Genomic DNA, 23393 nt, shown 5'->3' with positions numbered 1-23393 from the left:
GTATTTGCCAAATTCTGTCATTAAACAGAAACTTTTCCTTGCTCCTAGCCTGCATCCCATTTTAGTAAATTGACATTTGTTGTTTCTTAACCGCTGGCAATCCTGTAGGGTAAGAAACAAACCCACCAGCCTTATAAAGGTTCCATATGCTGAAATAATGTGTTGTTTTTTTTCCTATGATGTCTCAGCTATTTTTTTTTTTTTGGACAGGAGCACTATACCAAGACATTTATGATATCCTTGACAGACCAGCATTTTTCAAGGATCTATCTTGAATGCCTAATTTTATCAAAGAAGGATTAAAGAGAATTCTTAGTTGGAGGGGTTATTGCCTTGCTAGAGTTCTTTAAAAAGAAAAGGAGCATTTGGGAAAAGAAGAGAGTACTTTGGAGAATGATGCTTATACTAGTCTTGAGGCAGAATTTTGGATGGGTAACTAGTAAATAGGCTGAGGGACAGAGAGGGAAAGGGAGGCTACAACTAGAACTTGAATCTTTGTTGAAACACAACTCTGGACTACCCAGCTCTCCCTTTTCTGAGAGCTGTTGCTGGGAAGCTGCTGCTATCTCAGACAGCCTCCATACCAGGGAAAGAGGCAACAGGGAACATTACAGAAGTCTTTTTGGACTTCATGCAGACATGCTCAGAGGTCCCACTCTGAGTAAGCAAATACCAGATGGAAGGCAACTTTGTTCTCCTATTAGTAAATATTTCCCCCAAAGCTGTGCAGAATTTTCCTTCAATTATATTTCTGGAAGAAATTGTTACCAAAGAACCTTTGTTTTTAGCTAGTTTGAGATCAGCTATACTTTCCTCCTATGAATACGATTATACTCCCTTCTGGTCTAGAGGTCAGACTGCTTGCAAATCAGTCCTCCAGAACTTTGGGAGGATAACTCTAGTGAGTAAGCTGGAGGTTATAAGGGGAAGGAGAAGCCAAGACAGCCCAAACTTAGAAGAGAAAATGAACTCTGGACTGTGAAGTCATAAAGTATGTTATACTTTTTTATATGCATTTTTCCCCAAAAGGGGTTGCAGCCCCTCTCTCTCAAGTCAACAGGACTTAAAAATGTGGAATAGTGTATAAAAGTGTCAGCTTAATTTTATCCCAGGTTAATTAACAAAATTAGTAACCTAGTATGTCTTGGTAGTCCAGTTTTTCCATACTTGTTACAGATAGACAATTAGAAGTAAAAGGAAAGAGAGTTTGTGTAAACTGTAGCATTATAAAGTAAAAACACCAGAGGCATTAGAATCGCTAACTATAAAACTTTTTAGATGGCTTTAATCAAAATATAAATAATCTTATACATGCCCAACATCCCCTGAAGACATTACTTTTTTTATAGTGCAATGGCTTTCTTTTATAATGGCCTTCAGTCATCCAAAAAAAAAAAAAAAAAAAAAAAAAAGGTTCACTTATACTCAGAGTTACTTTTTGGCAAATCAGGAGCTTATGTAGTATACATTTTAGAAAGATTTTCATCAAAATTATTTTTTAAAATAACAAATTTCAAAGTTAATTCAGAAAATTTATGACTAAATACTTAACCCTCAAACAACCAGATAAACAATTATCTTGTTCTGAGGAACTTACAAGTCATCATTTGTACTATCCTAATTTCTTCATCCAACCTTTCTTTATTACTGTCCTAGGGTGAAAGGGAGATTTGAGGAAGCAAGGGTGTTGAAACCATTGTGTGTTCAGTAGTCCATCTAAAGTATCATACCCTTATTTGCTGATGCTCTACTCAAAGGAATGTAAATTTTGATCACTGAAATTTTGCAAGATACTTTGTGTTTTGCCTTAAGGAACTTAAGGATCTTTCCTTAAACCCAAATCATTCTGGCTTTGATGGATTGACTAGTAATAAGTCCCAGACCAAGCCTCACTTGTTTTTTGAGTCTTGCTTGACTCAGAGTGAATATAAATAGCAATCGTTTCTGCTTTAGTCTGAAACCCCAAGGATATTTCCCTCCCAGATGTGTATGTGTATGTGTGTATCTCTATCTCTATCTATTTATATCTAGACCGTTCTCTACCTCATTTCTTTCCTAGCTTTAACCGTTGAGTATTGCCTCAGTAAAATTGAGCGAGACTTGTTCAAGATCTTAACTATAAAAGGCCAAGGTTTTCCACTGCATCCTGGACCATCTCCAGTCATCCTGACTTATATCTGGCCACTGGACCCAGATGGCTCTGGAGGGGAAAGTGAAGCTAGTGACTTTGCACAGCCCTCCCTCACTTAAATCCAATTCATTTGCGGGTCATGGTGTCACTTCCCTGATGTCCTGGTCTCCTTGGAGAACAAAGGGCATACAAGATCATTTCTAACCAAAATGTAAAGTTGCTGCTTTTTTAATTACAATTAGGGTGGTTTGGCAAATAGTTTCCCAAACCAGTCTTGTCAGTGCCATAGAGATTTCAACAGAACTCTCCAAGAAGTAGTCAGGCCATCTTTTGGAAAATCTCTCACTTGAGTTTTTAGAGAGACCAAAAATATTTCGCCGACCATCAAGTCTGTTTAACTGAGGTCAAATAGAATGAGTAGTTAAGTTGAAAGAGAAATAAAGTTTATTTAAGGAGAGGAATCCCCCTTCCTATATAGAGATTTGATTTATGAACTTTTTTTAGGCTGGTTTACAATTCACAGACAATTAACAGCATATTATATTAACTAAATGAAACCTACATAACCAGTAAGGTGTTAGGTTCCTGTATTTAGAAGGGGTATGAGTGGAACTTGTGGCACCTCCCAGATTTGGTGGTCACAAGGGGAAGAGGGGATGAACCACAAATTGCAGACCTGGATGATTTGAGGTAGAAGAGCTTCATCAGCACATCCTGATCAACACTGAGGTTCTTAATCACATATAACGTTTTTAATATGTTATTTCTCCCTCCACATCTCTCTGCTTATCATCTCCAGAGGGAACATCACAGTTTCACCATACTTGGCCTTGACTAATGAACTTGTGCAATTCTCAGAACATACGAAAACTATCTCAGTTAACAATAAGTATTTCCTCACTACAAATTACATTCTGAAATCATCTTCCTTTATCCAGATGGGGTTGAGTGAACATGTTTTAACTGGTTTTCCCCCTTGTTATACTGACCATTGATTGACTGCATATGTAGTTTTGTTTGTGGGACTGGTTTTTTTTTTTTAATGCAGGAATGAGCCAAAGTCATTCAGTCATTAAAGCCTTATGACTTTCTTTTAAGGCACCATTCCCTTTTTTTCCCTTTTCAGGCATACTTCATTTTTTGTCTTTTTTTCCACTTATTTCATTTAAGGTTGGAAATAAGTATGATACAGTGAAAAGAGCTCTGAGTTTTAAATCCAGAACTGGATTCAAATTCCAGCATTAACACTAACAAGTTATAATAAAGGAAGAAGGGAGAAAAAATTAAAACACAAAGTCTTACCAAAATTAATGTTGAAAACTATCTTTACATGTACTTGGAAAAATAAAATGATATTTTAAAAATACTAGCAAGTTATATGAGAGTAATTTACTTAACCTCTGTGCATCTCAGTTCCCTTATCTATAAATTGGGAGCATGAGTATTTGCAGTTCCAACCTTATCAGATTGATGAAAAGTTGTAAAATGTAAAGTGATCTAGAAATGAAAGTTATTATTATTCCCAAAATATTTTTATTTTTCTCTTGTTTTCATTTGAGATTTCCTTGTACCATTTTTGATTTGGATGTGTATTTAATTTTTGGACAGAGAAAGTATTAGTTTATCCTCTTAATAAAAGTTGATCTTTTTTCTTTCTTTCTTGTTTTTTTCCCCGTTTATGGAAGAAGCAAATTATTTACATCAAAATGAGATCATTCTTTCATTCAATGATTTCTTTCCTCCATTGCACTGAGCACTCTGAAAAATACATTGAGTAAGCTCTGTCTGCCCTGCCACAATCCTATATAGACTTCATTGAAGCACTAAGAATCATTGAAAGTTATAATGGTTAATATCTTCCTACTTTGCCTACTTAATCTGATTAAGAAAAAAAAGGATCATAGGAATTAAATCTTAGAGATTATCTAGGCTATTTCCCTTTAATTTGATTAATGAAGAAGCTGAGACCCACAGTGAGCAAGTGACTGATCTAATGTCATGCAAACATTAAGTAGCAGGACCTCCATTTAAACCCAGATCTTCTGGCTCCAAAGCCACTTGTTTTTTCATTGACCCGTGTTAACATTTGAAATCAGACCATTAGTTTTATTTTAAAATTAGTATTCAGAACTAATAAAGTTGAGGTTTTGAATCTCTTCCTGCAGTAATTCTGTAAGAACTAATTGCATACATATTATGCTTTTCAAATCACAATCATGTTTACTACCTGTGTGATGTTGAATAAAATATTTAACCTCCTTGGGCCTCAGTTTCCTCAGCTGGAATACAAGGAGGTTGCACTTAAAGACATCTAAGATTCCTCTCAAACTTAATCTATGAACTATGATTTTGGGATACTTCATAGTCTTGGTGCCATTATAGCGCCTAGGATTACATTTTATAGTTTTTGCAGGTAGATTTAAATATCTCATGTTACTCCCAAGAACTCCCCAGTCCTCACCACAGCTAACACTCATAGCTCTAATGTATCTCACAGAGATGAGATTCAAAAAGGAGAAATAGCATGGCAGACTAGGAAGAGTGCTGACTCAGTAGACTTGGCTTTTGGTACTTAATGTATCACCAGCTAGCAAATCATCTATGTGACATTCAGGTTCTCAAAAGCTTCAATTTCCTCACACTTCTTTTCCAAACTCTCTACGTGAATATTATGTGTACTTTGGGATGATCTTTGAGCTTTAGAGATGTAACTCAATAAATAGAAGGAATGAAAGCATCCTTCTTATTCCCTCATGTCTAAAACAACCCCATTTCAAAGCTCCAGGGACAAATGTTGTGGAAAATACACAGGGTTTGGAGACGGGATATCTGAATTTGAATATCAAGCTTTACATGAGTATTCCAGCTGTATGATCTGGTGCAAGTCTGGGCTTCTTTTTTTTTTTTCCTCTGTCAAATTTCATCTTTTTCTGTTTACCTCATGGGACTGTAGAGACAGAAAATTTGTAATGTCATTTTAGTTGCTGCTGTTATTGCTAGCATTGCCTCATTGAAGAAAGATCACACCCAAGCCACCATGGCTAATCAAAAAATCAGCCTTTATTATTTTTTTTTGATGAGGCTCCGCCATTATCACAATAGTACCTATTTCTAGAGACAAAGCAGCACTTCCAAGCAGGCTAGGAATATTCCCATGATGCCCGACTACTGAACAGAGTTTTGTTTAAGTAGTGCCTAACAGAGCGGGATAAGAAAGAGTTGTTCTCCTGCTTTGCTTTTGATCTGTGGAAAAGTACAAAGTCACTGACTATTTACCAACTTTCCCAGTGCCAATTATTTTGATAGTCTATCTTTCAGGATCAGGACTGAGAAATTATGTTTGTATAAGAATTGATCATTATATTTAAGCTTTAATACATAAGACTTATTTGTTAAATAGATAAGAAAAATTAAAGTTTTATTACAAATTAACAGGATTCAACAAATCAACAAAATCCCACAAAAACAAGTCACCAAATGTTACATGATCTTAGCTGAATAATGATTCACTGCATCTTGAGTTTGAGTAAATTGAACTTGTCAAACTGACTTTCCTAAAGCATTTAATTGACTGTGTAATATCCCTCCACCTCTATTCATTCTTCTCCATTTTCTCCCTATTGTTTCCAGGATCAAACATAAAATCCTCTGTCTTATAAAGTTCTCCATAATCTGGCTTCTTTACCTTTCTAGTCTCCTTACTCCTTACTCCTAGTCCCAAATCACTGCTTGGCCAATGATAGGTCCCAGTCCATGTCTTCATTGGATTCTGATGGCTCAGAGTAACTGTCAGTAACAATAGTTTCTGTTCAAAACAGAACTCAGAGTCTTCCCCTCCCAGACTCAGTCTTTTGTGGAGATAAGCTGGGCTAGCTTCTGATTCACTTCTTACCTATCTTTAACAACTGAATACGTGTTGACTCAAACAACTGAGACCTAGGAAAGAACTAGCTTTCTGGCCACTGCATCTGGAGCCATCACCAGTCCTCCTAACCTATGACTTGCCACAGGACTGTGATGACAGAAGCAGAAAATGAAGCGAATAATTTTGTATTGCTCTGTCTGGCTTAAGTCCAGTTCACTTGTGAATCAAGACACCACCCTCCTGACATCATTGGTCTTCTTTGAGATTGAAGGATGTCATCAAAAGACTCAGTAGAATTCAGCAGGTTGGAGAACAAGTCCAGAAAGAGCTGCCGCTGCCCAGCAGTTCCCCACTTGCAAACTGGTACAAGAGTAATGTTACAATCAATGCTCTTTTAGGGAGAGAAGCATCATTTATTCAGCCATTCTCCTAGAAAGTGGGTATGCTTATGGGTGAGACACTAAATGCAGAAGCAGGAGCAAGCATTATACTGTTAGTTCGGTTTTTTACCCCTTTCAGGTTCAGATTTTTGGGATTACAATCTGAGTTACTTACAATTGGTTAGATTTAGTCAGTTATAGATTGGTCAGATTTACAATTGGTTGGATTTATAATCTGAGTTAGTTACAATTGGCTGGATTTATAATCCAAGTTAGTTACAATTGGTTGGATTTATAATCTGAGTTAGTTACAATTGGCTGGATTTATAATCCAAGTTAGTTACAATTGGTTGGATTTATAATCTGAGTTAGTTACAATTGGCTGGATTTATAATCCAAGTCAGATACAATTGGTTGGATTTATAATCTGAGTTAGTTACAATTGGATACAATTGTCCAAATTGGGTACAATTAGTCAAATTTAATCAGAGTTACAATTGGTTGGATTTACAATTTTAGTTAGTTACAATTGGTCAGATTTACAATCTGAATTAGTTACAATTGGCCGGATTTACAATCCTTTTTATTCACCCATTCCATGGCAAAAGGCTTCTGTCCTGTCACTGACTCTAGCCAGTTTGGGCTGGTTTGAACTTGGGCCCCTTTGTCAGGAATTTTGTTATTTAGTCAGCTCCTGACTCACATGATGGTTGGTTTGAAACATCTTAACAAAATATTTTACTCTTCCCCTAATCCTGTTTTGACAATATCTATGGAAACCTAATTTCTCATACTCCTCACAAACAACAATTTATTTCACATACACGTACACACACACACACACAGTGATCCAATGGCACTGGCTTCCTTGTTGTTCCTTGTGTAAGACACTCCATCTCCCAACGCTGGGCATTTTCTCTGACTGTTATCCCTCCTCTTTCTGCCTCCTAGTTGCCCTGGATTCCTTCAAGTACCAGCTAAAATCTAACTTTTTACAAGAAGCCATTCCAGATCCCCCTTAATTCTGATGTCCTCTCTGGTGATTATTTCCAATTTATCCTATACACACATACACATACATACATACACACGATTGTAAACAGTTTATTAAATGTTGAATCCCTCATTAAACTGTGAATTCCTTGGGAGCAGGATTATATTTTCCTTTTCTTTGTATCCCTGGTGCTTAGCAACATGCCTGACACTTAATAAATACTACTTGACTGACTGACTGAGTACATGTGGTCAAAGAAACAACAGTTTCTAATCAAATGAGATCCTGGTTTGATTTTTTTTTAATTTTGTAAGTTTTTTGAAAGGAAAACTTTTGAAGGTATATATGTCCCTTTCTTCTGTTTCCATATTTTAGCATTCACTGCTTTATGGATAAATTCATTTTATTTGGGGTGGAAGATGAAGGAACGCAGTCAGATTCAGAAGCATAATTTAGAAATGATCAGCCAGGAGTATGGTGACCTAATTCCACCCAGAAAACTCACCTGTTAGAGCCCAGGGTCCAAGCGGGAACAGTCTAAATTCAGTGAGAGAGAGATTAGGATTGCTGGATCACAGACAGCAGGAGAATAAAGGGCAGATTTTGGTTAAGACAGGTGCAGAACTGAATAATTGAGGTTCTAAACTATCGTTGTAATAAAGCAACTTAATTTGTGAAGTAGTATCTCAGCATCAGGACAGTATCAAACCTCGGGGTCCTTTTCCTTTCCAGAGGAGACTGGCAAAGTTAAATGGACTTCCTTAGATCTCCTTGGGAGATAGGAGAGTAACAGTCTTCTGTTGTTGCTGAAATGTTAATTAACTTGCTCGTGGTCACTGGATTTCTGTCTCAGAAGTAGGTCTTGGAACTCAGATTTTCTGGCCCACAACGTTAGCCCTCTATCCACTGTGCCGAGATGTCTATAGTTTGCTATTTGCATCTATAAAAACAGTAGCATAATAGTAGGGATCATTTCTTCCAACTTTTTTGGTAAATTCAAGATCTATTAGTCTATTACCAATGCACATTCCCAGCAATTTAGACCAGATGGAGGTACATAAAACAGCTCTGCTCTTGACCAAGAAGTCATTTAACCTCTAGACTTCAGCTATAAAATGAGGCGGTTTAATTAGATGATCTCTAAAAGCTCTTACTAAGTACTTAGAGAACTTACAACTCTAAGTTCTATCATTCCTGTTCTATGGTTCCCTCAATTTTAAGAGATAAAACAAAATGCTTGCTAGGACAAGCAATTTTGTTCCTCATGGCTCTTTTCAACAATGAGATGATTGAGACAAGTTCCAATGATGTTATGATAAAGAAAGCCATCTACACCGAGAGAGGGCTGTGAAAACTGAGTGAAGTTTCACTCTTTTTGTTGTTGTTTACTTGCATTTTATTTTCTTTCTCATTTTTTTCTTTTTGATCTGATTTTTCTTGTGCAGCAAGGTAATTGTATAAATATGTATACATATATTGGATTTAATATATATTTTATCATATTTAAGTATCTATGCATATATTTTGAAAATAAAAAGCTTTAAGAAAAAAATAAGAAGAAGAAAAAAAGAAGTTTGCCCCTTTCCTTAATCAAAGAGTCTGATTTGGGGCATTTTGGTTGCTATTCTATTTTTTTCTGCCCAATTTATTCTTCATTCATGTAGAGCCTTAATTAATATGATACATATGTTCCCGGAGATATCAAAAACATTTATTTTTACCTAATTTTTTTTCAAAAATTCTAAGTAGCAAGTTTTTTTAGTCACAAAGTAACATTTTCTGTTTCATTCCAATTTTCTATTTTTCCACCTGTCAAGTTTCACTCACCAAGGATTGTTTACCCTGGATTAATAAGACCTGTTAAAGAATAAACTTTGACTCATTCTTTCCAAAAGACAGAGAAGCAAAAAATGACTTAATATTTGCAAGCCACAGTCACAGAGAAGTGGGAAGATGCAGATAATTCATTTAAAAAGCTAAGACAAAACAAAATTAAATAAATATGCTAATTACACTGAAAGTATAAGGAAACATGGATTTTTGACCACCTAATATATATGCTAGATAGGGCTAAGAAAAAATATGCCAGGTAACATGCCAAGGCCTTTATATATATTATTTCATTTAATTCTCACAACCCTGAGAGTCATATGCTTTTATCATCCTCATCTTACAACTGAGGAAACTGAGGCAGACAGCTTTTAAGTGATTTGCCCAGGACCACACAGCTAGTAAATTTATTGAAGTAAGATGTGAACTCAATTCTTCCTGACTCTAATGCTCTAATTTTGGACCATCTAATAGCCTCCAAGGTATAGAACTTTGAGTTTCAAATAAGGGATATCTTTTGCTAGTGCTTCAGGTAAAACTCAAATCTTTGAGGCTGATTTTTCCACCAGTCTGTTGAGATACTTAATTTTAAAATTTAATTTTCTTTTGATTTTGAACTTAACAAATAGTGAACATTATTAGAATTTCCATTTACAGAGCAGAACAAAAAAACCTGCCATCTAATTATATATTCTAGGGAGAGCATATACTGAGAGAACATGAGATCGTTTGTAAATGGTTATCTAGTAATTTTGCACCTGAAACAAGAATACATGCTTGCAACAAATCCTCCTCTCCACTATAATGATATGCATTCTTAGAATAGTTGATGTGTATTCTATCTTTGTTTTATGAACCCCAAACATGTCTCACTTGCCTCCTCTTCTGACCCTAGGGATTGTCACAACCCGGTACACTGCAAAATAAAGCTTCCCTCATGACATGTGCGTGTCAGTGCACCACATGTTGGTACACACTTCATCACATTAACACCATAACCATGAATTTCCTGTCCTTGGCTCAAGATGGAGAAAGAATATGCAACTTTCCATACATCTGGAGTTAAGAAAAAACAGAAACGCCATACTATTGCTAAGTTTACAAAAACAAAATGGGCTTTAGATTTTATTTTTACCATTTACAATATTCAGAATTTTAAAAAATTAACAAAAGTCACTTTTCTTATTTGCTTGTACTTTGAGGAATGACATAAATGTTGCCATTTTGTTGCAGTGAGAATTTTCATTGAACATTTACACCCTGGAAATTACAGACATTACAAATCATGACTTGATTGATTGAATTCTTGATGGTCTTAAGAGAGTGATGGAGAAAATGCCAATAAAAGTGTGTTCTGTGAATACCTCCTCCCCAGGAGTGGTTGCTAAGAATTTACTAACACATCCCTCCCCTTTTGTGACTTGTATAATACAAAAGAAATAAAAGAACCTGAGGTTACTTGTACTTTCTTTCCTTTATTTAAAGATACTTTATATAATGAGGTGAAATTTAGTTCTTATCATTCAGTGGTAGCATCTGAGTTCAAATGATGACTTTAAAAGAGTTATAGCATTGCACTTTTCCAAGATAGTGAGGCCCATTTGGACCTCATTTTTAAAATGGCCTTTAAATCCTATTGAGATCTGGATAGGACTTACTACAAAACATTCTAAAACTTAAGATCTAAAAGGAATCTTAAAAACAATTTAATTCAACCTTATTAGTTTACAGAAGATGTCTAAGGATCAGTGAGGAAAAGATAATTCTTTTACATGTACTTTCCATTCCATCCCCTCTGGCCTTCCAAAACTTGACTCCTTCCATTTTTTCCTGTCTTTCATGAAAATCCATCAATTGCTTTCCAATAATTTTTTCCCCATATACCTAACAAATGGTCTCAGGTGTCCTAAATCCTAAAAGAAAAAAAAAATCTTCCCTTAACTTTCTATTCTAACTAGCTACTTTCTCTTTTCTTTTTTTCATCTCCAGTGTTAAATTTCATATTCATATATATATATATACATATATATATATATATATATAATTTTTTAAGTTTTTTATTTTCAAAACATATGCATGGATAATGTTTTAACATTAATCCTTGCAAAACCTTGTGCTCCAATTTTCCCTCCCTTTTCCCCATCCCCACCCCTAGATGTCATGTAATCCAATGTATGTTAAACATGATAGAAATATGTTAAATCCAATATATATGCATACATATTTATAAAATTGTCTTGCTGCACAAGAAAAATCAAATAGGAAAAAAATGAGAAAAAATAAAATGCAAGCAAACAACAATAAAAAGAGTGAAAATCCTATGTTGTGAACTATACTCAGTTTCTAAAGTGTTACATTTCTTGAAAAAATTTTCTCCACATGATACCTCTATAACCTCACATTCATTGCATTCTCAACACCCTTGCAATCTGGTTTCTTTCCCTACCACTTTACAAAACTGTCCTCCTAAAAGACAACGAAAATCCTCTAATCAAATCTTAGTCAGCATCATACTTAACCCTTCTGGAGCCCTGGATACTGTTGATGACCCGTTCTTATGATTATCTTCTGTCCTTTGGCTTCAAAGACAGGACCAATAGAAGGGTTCTCACCCTACTTGATCATTCCTTTTTTCTTAGCTCTGGATCCTTGGCCTATTCCCCACTCCTTAAAATGTAATGTTCCCCTAAGATCTTATCACAGTCATCTTCCTGTACGTATTCTCTTTATCAATCTCATTGATTTCTATGGCTTTAACTATTTCCTTTAACTCACAAATTCTAAACCTTTTTTATATTATGGACCCTTAAGAAGTGTTTTAAATGCAGAAAATGAGGTTATAAAGAAAAACAAGTATATTGAAATATTGTTCTCAAAATATTAAAAAGCAAATTCATGGACCCTGTGTCTATACAGAGGACTTCCAAATCTGCATTTCTAATTTCGGCCTCTTTTTTCTGAATTCTAGACCCATATCTCTAATTGACTTTGACATCTTCTATCTGGTTATTCCAGAGGCACCTTAAATTTATTATGTCCAAAGTCAAACATTATCTTTTACCAAAAACTTTAGTAGTCAAAATTTTCATATCAGCTTTGCTTATTCTTTCTCCTTCACCTCCTCTATCTAATCATTTACATACTGTTTATTCCATCTTGGCTCAGTCTCTTCATTAGTATTCCAACTGTTACTTCTCATGTAAAGGAACTCATTTCCACCACCTTGGACTATTATGAGAAGTTCTTGCTACTTCCACTCTCTCCTGCCTCAAATCTTTAGGTTTGAATTAAGCCCAAAATCAAGGATCAACAAACTACAGAATGAGGGCCAAATCTGGCCCATTGTCTACAAAGCCCAAAAGCTAAAAATAGTAAGTGTAAAAATCATCCTTAGCTCTTGAACTATACAAAACTAGGCAGCAGGCAAGATTTGTCCCACAAGTCTTAGTTTGCTGAACCTTGCTCTAGATTATGGGTAGAAATGTAAAAGATTAAGAGACATAGAGAATATTCTAAGTATATAGAATTTTGGGGTTTTGTTCAAATATTTTCAGAGATGCCCTTTTACCCAACTTGAGATCTCCCTGTATTTAAATCTGATACCTCATTAACTTTCCAATCTTAATCTTATATCATTTAATTCATATATTCTATCCTTTAGTCAAAATGTATTACTTTCTTTCCTAAACATTTCCTGAAATTTACTCCCTCCATGCTTTTGCTTATAGTGTTCTCTGAATAGCTGGAATGCTTTCCTTCCCTCTCTTAACCTTTTGAATTTCTTATCTTCTTTTAAAGTACATTTTATATGATTAGAAGAATTACACATGTTTAACCTATATCAGATTGCTTGCTCTCTTGGAGAAGGAGGAGGGAGAAAAATTTGGAATGTAAGATTTTGCAAAGATGAATGTTGAAAACTATCTTTGCATGTATTTGGAAAAATAAAATTCTATTGGAAAAAATAAAACACATTTCAAATGCTACCTTCTCCATGAAGACTTCCCTGATCCACCTAGGGGCTAAGACCATCATCCTCAGATTTCCTATAGCCACTACCTATCATGCAATCTATTAGATTATAACATAATGTTCTGGACATAGTAGTGCTCAGTGAGCATCTATGCAATAGAATTAACAGGATTGTAAAGTAATTTGTTGATTTTCTGGCTCCTCTCCAGTATTCTTTTTCCCATACTGCTTGTTTTTCCCCTTTGGATAACTTAAATTAAAATGCAGTCTTGAAATTGTTCCTTTGCTTCAACCTATAGCCAAAGAAGAGGAAAGTAAAAGCCATGTTTTCCAAATTATTGAATTATGTGCTCATGAAATTCAGGTAGAATCTTGCAGTAAGGCTGTTTAATGTAAAAACTTGATCCAAAATTTTTTTAAATCTACCAAAATTTCCCATTGACTCCTAGATATAATAGACCAAGATAACGAAAGTATTGTTGTCCTATTTCAGTTTACTTTTTTAAATTGCTTTTGACTCTTCAAAATAAGTTTATCTTCATGTATTTGTTATTTTGCTGATAATGGATTCATCCTTTTCTTTTCTGTTCTGTTTTGCAGAGCCTTCTGGGAAGCCTCAGTATACTAAGTGCCGTTCACCTGAACTAGAGACATTTTCATGCTACTGGACTGATGAAGTTTATCATGGTCCAAAGAGTCCAATAAAGCTGTTGTATAAGAAAAGGTATGAGTTCCATCCCTGATTATGCAATTTCCCCACATAACTAAAATCACAGACTTAGCATTGGAAATGCTTTCAACTGCAATCCCTTCTTTATACAAGTATGGAAACTGAGGCACAGAGCAGTTAAGACACTTGCTAAAGCTCACAGACCTAATAGCTGCCTAAGGATGATTTTGCATACAAGTCTTGCTGGTTCCAAATCCAAAATTCTATTTAATCATTCAGTAAGCATTTATTAAATACCTGCTGTGTGCCAGGCACTATACTAAACATTGACAATATTCAAACAAAGGGCAAAAGATAGTCCCTGTTCTCAAGAGCTCACAATTTCATAGGAGAAATTATATAAAAATATCTATGCTCACACAAGATCTATAAATTGTAGATAATCAACAAAAAGAAAAGTATGGTATCAAGGGGGATCTGGAAAGATTTCCTAGATGAATTGCTAATTAATTTATGAAATTATGAAATTAGGGGAGCATTGAAATCTCATTTTTATAGGGTTTGGGTGGAAAGCTCTTATCCATGCCACTTTGGGGTTAGTTCATTAATATGTCCAAATCATTTCCAAAATTTTTGGCAAAACTTTAAAATTAATATATCTACATCATCTTAAAATTAAGATTTTTGGTGTTATCTTAGTCTTACTACTGATTCCTGGAACTTGTCTTTGATATTTACATTATCACAGGACCAAAAGGTCTGATAGAAAAACCTAGATGGTTTCCCCTAATTTCAGCACATTTATGGTTAACATATGGCTCAAAAATAGACCATTAAATTTGGCAATTTAGGAGATCATTTAATAAGTTGGAGAAGGGAGCTGCAGATAAAATCAGGAAGCTGATTTCTATAGGGATTTTTCAAATTCTGTAGGGAATTTCAAAATTTCACTATAGGAAATAAAAATAAGAATGAAAAGAAACAAAGTGGGAGCAGGTAGACGGTACATGGAAAGAGCACTGGGCCTGGCATTGGGAATATTTGAGTTCAAATCTGATCTCAGGTACTTACTAGCTGTGTGACTTTAAGCAAGTCACTTAATTCCTATTTGCTTTAGTTATTCACCTGTAAAATGGAGCACCCTGGAGAAGGAAATGGCAAAACATTCCAGTGTCTGCCAAAAAAACCTCAGGGACAATTCCATGGGGGTCTCATAGAATTATACATGACCAAATGACTCAATAACAACTGTAGATAGCCTTCTCAAGGTGTTTATCCAGGAAAGGGAGGAGAAGGCTGTTCACCTTACTGCCTCTCTATAGCATGCTAAAAAACATAGTCATGTACAGAAATGGAAATGGATATTATTGGCTTTGGGAATATTCTACAACTATATAATGATGATTATTTGCATACCCCTTTGAGTCAATAAATCTAATCAACATTTTAAATTAAGTACCTGGGCTGAGCAAATAATTTTACAAGTACACTATATACACAAGTATACTATACAAGTACAAGTATAGTATAACTTTTTAATGTCCATCCCTCTGATGCCTCTGGGACACAGTACCACTGTCTCCACCAAATTCACTCCTTATGTATACTTGAGAGCTTTTGTTATTGTTGTTGTTGTTCCAGTGTTTCAATCATGTCTTACTCTTCATGACCCCATTTGGAGTTTTCTTGGCAAAGATACTAGAGTGGTTTGCCATTTTCTTCTCCAGCTCATTTTAGAGATGAGAAAACTAAGGGAGAGAAGGTTAAATGACTTGCCAGGATCACACAGCTAGTATCTGAAGCTGGAATTTAACTCAGATCTTTCTGACTCTAGGCATGGCCACTGTACCACCTAGTTAGGCCAGTTGTAATCATTCTTAATATTTTGGCTGATGTTCACTCCTCGGAGACCTCTAACTTTTCCCTGTTTAGTTAGTGACTTCTCGGCTAGTTTACCCATAATATATTCCTGCATTTCCATTTACTTTTACTTTATTTAAAATTTGAGGTTCCTACCCTATATTCAGACTCAGTTGCTGGAGAATAGCACTTTAAAACCTCCAACTTCTTTCCCTGCCCTGGGAGAGAAGATATAAACCAAGCTTAGAAAAGAGTTCTGCTTGGATTAGTTTTGTATCAGTTCCAAAGGTGATGATCTCTGTTCCCAACTTTGAATGAGAGACAGGGAGAAAATATGAGGAACTTTCATGAATTCCTAGTACATGAGACACTCTTATTCAAAACATTTTCTTCAGGACAATATAAGCAGTCTGGGGATTATCAGCAGTTAATGACTTTGTATGTCATTGGCCCCTTTCTCTAGTGAAAATAGCCAAGAGCTGATTATTATGAGTTCATAATAAGCAAGTCACAATTTATTTTATGAATAAATATAAAATTACTTATACAAAGGCATTTAGGTATGGAGGCAATTATCCATAGAAACTTATTTGGCGGCTGGGGGAAGAAGAAATGGATCACCAAACAACAGAAAGTTATCATTGAAAGAGAAGGTGAATATAAAATCAATACAAGTTTTCTCTGTTTCATAGCTTTTCCTAGTGACAACCCAGCTTCTAGTTATACATTGTTTAGATCTGTGTAATTTTAAATAAGAATAGTATTAGCCAAGTACAGTATAAAGAGAGTACAGGGCATATATGTATAAAGGAGAATGAGGAGAAGGTGGAAAATAATTCAGTTTATCTGAAAAATACTATATGGGGGGAAGGGTATGAAAAAAGGGTGGAAAGGAAAGGTGGTATGAGTGAACTTTACTCAGTAAATAATAGTGAACCACTGAAGGGTTTTGAGTGGAGAGATGACAAGAACAAATCTATGACAAGTCTAGAATTAGTGTGAAGAATGTTTGGAAAAGCAGGCAGGCTGACTAAGAAAATCTTTTAATAGCCCTGTAATAACACTTGTACTACAATTGTATTCAACAAGCCTTTTATAGTACCTAATTTTTTATAGATATTGTGCTAAGTATTAGGAAGGAAAAAAGAAGGAAAGAAGGATGGAAGGAAGGAAGGAAAGAAGGAAAGGGGAAAAATTTAGTTACTATCAGGAAATACAACATATTCATATATAAATATTTATAAACATATATGCAAAGTAAATTAAATATATTTGGAGGAGAAAGGATACTGGAAGAGGTATTAGCAAAGTTTTCATATAGAAAGTGGCTATATTGAATCAGAGGTTACATTTCTTTTTATACAAAGAGAGGAAAAAGTTATATGTCTATGGGTAATGAGACTTTCCACAAGTCAGGAAACACTAGATGATAGTACCTATTGAAAAATAAGGCAATAGAATATCTAATTACATTTAAAGTAATATCCATTATTTTTTCTTCAGTTTGGGAGATATATTTATTCTTTTTCTGGACAAGTAATTAGGCATATAATATATAACCTAATTTATAAACAAATAGGCTTTTCAAGTGGCTTCCCAGAATAATGGCTATTGATTGTGACCTAACATAAAGCTACTTGCTAAAAAGACTATATAGTACATTTTAATGGAGTATCAGATTGACTGGGATTCATTCCAGTGTATAATCTAACCAGGCTTCCTGTCACTCACTAAGATGATAGTAAAGGAATTTAAAAGAGCCTCAAAGATCATCTAGTTCATCTCCAACACTTAACAGATGAGGAAACTCAGGCTGAGTTCAGCACTGTTTTTACTGTACCACATATTTGTTTATCTTGGGTGAAAACATGGGCATCGACTCAATTAGGTGACACAGTGGATAGAGTACTGGCCTGGAGTCAGGAAAACCTGAGTTCAAATGCAATCTTAAACATGTTCCAGCTTTTTATATTATGTATATTTCTCTCTCACACATAACACACACACGCACCTTTTTAAGTTTTGCACAGTTGTCAAGTCATACAAAAATTTTCTGCTCAAAGAAGTACTTTGTTCAAGTAACTATACAGATAAATAAATAATAGAGAGAGACTAGGCCCAAAGGGGGAAAAAAACACTATGTATAGCTTTAATTTTACAATGACTAATTGATCCAAGCTTACTAGCAACACTAAGATAATGGCAGCCAGGTAATTAAGACCCACTAGTTAACTAGTTTATGTGTTTTAACTATTAAGTAAAAACATTTTTGCTAAAATTTTCGTACTGTTTACTAGGCTTAAGCCAGCATTTGACATATTAGATGTCTAAGCTTTAATGGCAAAAAGAGGTATTCTTTGGCATCTCTAAACTTGGTGAAACATTTCTTGTATTTAATTTTAACATTCATTTTAAAAATTTTTTGAGTTCTAAATTCTCTCTCTCCTTCACTGCTCCCCCATCCATTGTGAAGGCAAGAAATGTGATATCAATTTTACATGTGAAATTAGGCCAAAAGTATTTCTCTATTTGTCATGTTGCAAAAAAGAAAAATGCAGAAAGTTTTAAAAATGTGTTACAATCTGTATTCAAAATCCCTCAATTCTTTCTCTGAAAGTGGATAACATTTTTCATCATAAGTTCTTCAGAATTTTCTTGGATCATTGTATTACTATTCACAATTGATCATCACACAGTATTACTGTTGCTGTGTACACTATTCTGATTCTGTTCACTTCACTTCCCATCAGTTCATGTAAGTCTTCCCAGGTTTTTCTGAAAACATCCTTCTCTTCATTTCTCGTAGCACAATAGTTTCCATTTCATTCATCATCTCCAATTGGTAGTCATCTCATCAAATTTCCCATTCTTTGCCACTACAAAAAGAGCTGCTATAAATGTTTTTGTTATGGGTCCTTTTCCTTTCCTGTGATCTCTTTGGGATATAGAACTAGTAATGGTATTGCTAGAACAAAGGGTATTCAGCTTTATAGCCCTTAAGCATGATTCCAAATTGTTCTCCAGAATGTTTGTATCAGAAACTTCTTATTTGGAAAATAATTTATTTTTGAAAGAAGCAGGAATATGGCCATTTAACTAAGTAAAATGCATTATTCTTAGTAAAATGTATCTTTTCAACTGCCACACACAAAAGTCACTTCCTTACCATTAAAAGATATGTTTTTGAGGCAGCTAGGTGGTGCAGTGGATAGACCAGCCTTGAATTCAGGAGGACCCGAGTTTAAATCTGATCTCAGACACTTAACACTTCCTAGCTGTATGACCTTGGGCAAGTCACTTAACCCCAGCCTCAGGGAAAAAACAAACAAACAAAAAAAGATATGTTTTCTTCAGAGTGGTTTTGTTGTTTGTTGTTTCTCTATAAATTTCTCTATTGTTCTGTTCATTTGGAAAAATAAGTTAAACTAAAATTGACCAACTATAATTGAAAACAATGAATCTGGAGGATCAATACTTTACTATTTTTGTTATTGCAGTTCTGTGTAATGATCTTAGAAGGGAAGAGTGTACATTGTCCAAAGACTCTAACTGGTCTATATAGCCCACAGAAGTTCTATTTCATTTCCTCTTTCAACTTTTCACCTAAATTTGTATCAGAAGTCCTAAAGAAGAGCCGGGTTATTTAAAATAAAATGAACTTTTTTATTAATGTGGATTTTTCAATGTGTATTTTTTTTGACCTACCATGAATAGGGCATGCTAAACAACCAATTCTCCAAAACAAATGTACACAGGATATATGCTCTTCAATTTAATCTTCATTATTATAATTTCTCCATCACTTTCTTAAATCTATACAATCCACAGAATGATAAATCAAAGCCTGATTTATAGTTTTTGCCAATTTCCAGGGTGTAAATACTTACACTGAAAACTTAACAATCAGCTCTGGTAAGCCAGATCAAGCTGCCCCAGCACACCACTGGTAGAGTATACAATGTTAAACTGTCTTTTTGATGGTGGCAATTTATTAGGTATCTCCAAGTCATCTTTCTCCAAGCTGCCTTGGTGAACCAGGTAGTGATGGATGTCAAGCCAGTCAGTAAGACTTGTAACAACATCTAGTGGTACAGATGAGGATTGGGGAAAGGAAATAAAAAGAAAAGAAGTCTATTGAATACTGCTTAGGAAATCATTGAAAAACAGTGAGGAGAAACCAGTTATAAGAATTTGGAGAGAGAATGTACAGAGAAGGGAATGAAGCCCAAATGGAGATAATTTTTCCCCCTGAGGCTGGGGTTAAGTGACTTGCCCAGGGTCACACAGCTAGGAAGTGTTAAGTGTCTGAGACTAGATTTGAACTCGGGTCCTCCTGAATCCAGGGCTGGTGCTCTATCCACTGCGCCACCTAGCTGTCCCGGAGACAAAATTTTAAAGAAATTTGGCATTAAAAAGGAGGAAAAGATGGAGAGGGATAACTAGATGCATTAGACAGATTCAGGAAGAAGGCCTTTTTTAGAGCTGGAAACCTCCAAGTATGTTTGTAGGCATATGAGATGGTATGAGTAGGAACCAGGAGAAAAAAGGTTAAAAATAGATGAGAGGAAGGGGACCATTACTACAGCAAGTCCCTGTAAGAGATGGGGAGACATGGAATCAAAAGCATCCTTGCCAAAGAGCAGGAATTTCCCCTCTTCAACCATAACTAGGCAAAAGAAAAAGAGCATTTGAGGCCCATAGGGAGCCACTGAAGGAGCTTCTGTCAGATAACTGTAATCTTCTCAATGAAATATTAGATTATTAATTGTTATGTATGGGGAAGAAAAGACTATACATGAGTCAACCTCTTGAAAAAGGTTTTTGAATAGTCACTGTGGAAAATGAAAGAGGCTCAGCAACCATCAAGCTGGAGATGCCCTCAGAGTAAAAACTATGTCTGTCATCTTTGTATCCTTCATAGTATTAGTGACACTCAGTGTCCTGCAAAAGACATGAATGAGTGAACCCATGAGGCTTGTCCTAGTGGTGGAAGAGTTAGTGAGAGAGCCAAATTTTGTCAGAGAAGTCTTTTTTTTCTCTCTCTCTTTTTTTTAATACACATTGTTTTATAAACTATGTTGAGAGAGAAAAATCAGGACAGAAAAAAGAAGTGAACATATCATGTGTTGATTTACATTCAGTCTCCTTGATTCTTTTTATAGATGTAGATGTCATTTTCTGTCCAAAGTCTATTGGGATTGCTTTGAATCATTGAACTACTGAGAACCAAGTCTTTGATAGTTGATCATTGCACATTTTTGCTGTTATTGTGTACAATGTATTCCTGGTTCTGCTTGTTTCGCTTAGCATCAGTTCATGTAAATCTTTCCAGGACTTCTATAATCAGCTTGTTCAGCATTTTTTATAGAATAATAATATTTCATTACCTTCATGTTCCATGACTTGTTCAGCCATTCCCCAGCTGATGGACATCCTTCCCTTTTCCAATTCAAAGAGAAGTCTTTTAGCATCTCCTTAACAGCATTTGACGTAAGTGAATAACTGTTCTGCAGTTGTTTAGGAATTATCTTGATCCTAGGGTTCTTAGAGGCAAGTCTCTGAAGTATACCTAGAGGCAAGACCCCAGTTCTTCTAAAACAGCATTATGTGGAGGAGTACAGAGCAAAGCCCCATGGCCCCAGGACAGAGAGCCTGGACCTCCTTCCCAGTTTAAATTTCCCACCTATTCATCCTCCCACCTGAAACGTTTGTCCTGTGAGAGATTGCTTATTTTTTAACAGCATGAAGAACAGTATGTATTTGAATAATGTAGTATACTATGAAAACTTATGTTTGTTCTTTTCTAAAATGTACTCATGTAATTCCCTGAGCCCATAAAGACTTAGTGGGGAAGGTTTATTTTTTTTTAATTTTAAATGTATATCCCCATTTATTTGACTATTAGAAATAATTAGCTAGCTACTTGTGGGTAAATTTTACTGAGAGGGGAAATGTCATGCAAGCACATGGATTCAATTCAGCTGATTTTCTTGTTTTTCTTTTTTTTAATCCTGGAATTAACAGTACATAATTATTTACATTATGAAGCAAGGAAATTGTCTGGGGTCAGAGAGATCATTTTTAATTGCAAAGCCTGTGCATTTTGACTCTGACAGTCCCCAGGAGCAAAAAGAATTGTGTACCCTCATTTGTATGGATCTGTACCCTTATTGACAGATACAGCCTACCTCTTGTTTTCCCTCTTCTATGATTTCTGCCCATGTCTTCCCATCCATCTGCCAACCCACTAGAGGCATTCCTCAGCTCTGCCAGGGCAGCACTGACTCTGCCATCCCTCTTTTATCTTTTTTATGTTTTTGGTGACCTTTCTCATGTATTGTAAGATAAACAATATAATTATTAGATCTAAAGTTATATTATCCAAGAGTTAAGAAAATTCTTTATCAAATAATTATTCCTTGAGCCTCCAGCCCATTTTAAGTTATCTAATGGTATTTAGAGGAGGGGTAATTAAAGAAGCCACTCTTTTCTATGACTAGGGGTGGCAGGGATTAGCAGCCAGGGATGGGGTGAAGGTTGGAGTAGATGTTTTATTTAGCCTATTTAGCCACTGCCCTTCAACACTAGCTAAGTAGTCCTCTGGGTTTGCTCCCTATCCTGAAAGATAATAGTCAAGGGTCAAAAATAAGGGCTACATCAACAAGTGACAGTTACAATTTGTACTTTTGTTATTTTAAGGATTTTTAAAATAATTTACTTACAAGCATTTATTGTCTCTTCTTTACACTGAACAATTAAAAAAAAAAAAAAAGGAAAATCCTCATTACAAATCACTTACAAATCCACTAAATTAATTCCCACATTTGTGTTCATTAACCATGTCCAAAAATATATGTCTCATTCTGCAGAGCAGTTCCATTAGAATGTAAACTCTATGAGGCAAGGACTATTTTAGCCTTTCTTTGCACCCCCAGCAGCATTAAGTACTTAATAAGTACTTCCTGACTGACTTCTCTACCCCTTTCCTCTTCCCACCCTCCTCCCTGGAAGTTCTGTAAATAACTGCTAAAAGGTTCATGTGAATCCTTGTCTTGTATGAAGGCCAGAAAAATTAGCCTTTGACTCTGAGCTGGGTATTTGTATTGAGATTATCTCTAACCGCCCTGTTTGATTGTTAATCTCTTAGGAGAACAGACTAGTTAGTCAGTAGGAGAACTAGCTAGCTAGCCAACAACACTAACACAGACTCATTGAACCTATTATATTCTACTAGAACATATTTTTAGTGCCAGCTACTCTAAATGTGAAAAACTCTCAATAAACCTCTAATATTACTAGTTATCCATTAATAATTTGTTTTGTTTTATTTTTTAAAGAGGAGGGGGAATCAGTTACATGATAGAGATACACTGTCAGATGTGAATGTAATGGAGTGGTCAATTGTCTGGCACCAATGTGTATCTAAGTTAGGATCATCTAGTACAGAAGACAGAAACATTTCCTACTATGTGCCAGCTATTCTATTTGGAGCTAGGGATAAAAAGGCAAAGTGAAACAGTCCCTATCATCAAAGAGCTGACATTCCATCAGAGAAGAGGACATATATCAGACACTTACTATTTAGTTATGGAATATACAGAGTAAATATTAGGAAAATGAATTAAATTTGTGCAAAACTTGTCCAGAGCTATTTGGGTTTAAAATAAAAATAAGCACAAGTGAGGCCATGG

General features: G+C 35.2%; 1 protein-coding gene across 8 annotated transcripts in view; it reads left to right on the top strand.

The window, feature by feature from the left end:
• The window catches only part of GHR (growth hormone receptor), a 305275-nt gene that overhangs the window by 257200 nt on the left and 24682 nt on the right, over positions 1 to 23393 (top strand). For all 8 annotated transcript variants that reach the window (XM_074300124.1, XM_074299943.1, XM_074299853.1 and 5 more), the window contains one exon: positions 13773 to 13896. In XM_074300124.1, the coding sequence (XP_074156225.1) occupies positions 13773 to 13896 (124 nt within the window). The remainder of the gene's footprint in view (positions 1 to 13772; positions 13897 to 23393) is intronic.

The sequence above is a fragment of the Sminthopsis crassicaudata genome, chromosome 1 (genome assembly GCF_048593235.1).
Source record: "Sminthopsis crassicaudata isolate SCR6 chromosome 1, ASM4859323v1, whole genome shotgun sequence".
Lineage (NCBI taxonomy): Eukaryota > Metazoa > Chordata > Mammalia > Dasyuromorphia > Dasyuridae > Sminthopsis > Sminthopsis crassicaudata.
This window is presented reverse-complemented; position numbering and strand designations above follow the sequence as displayed.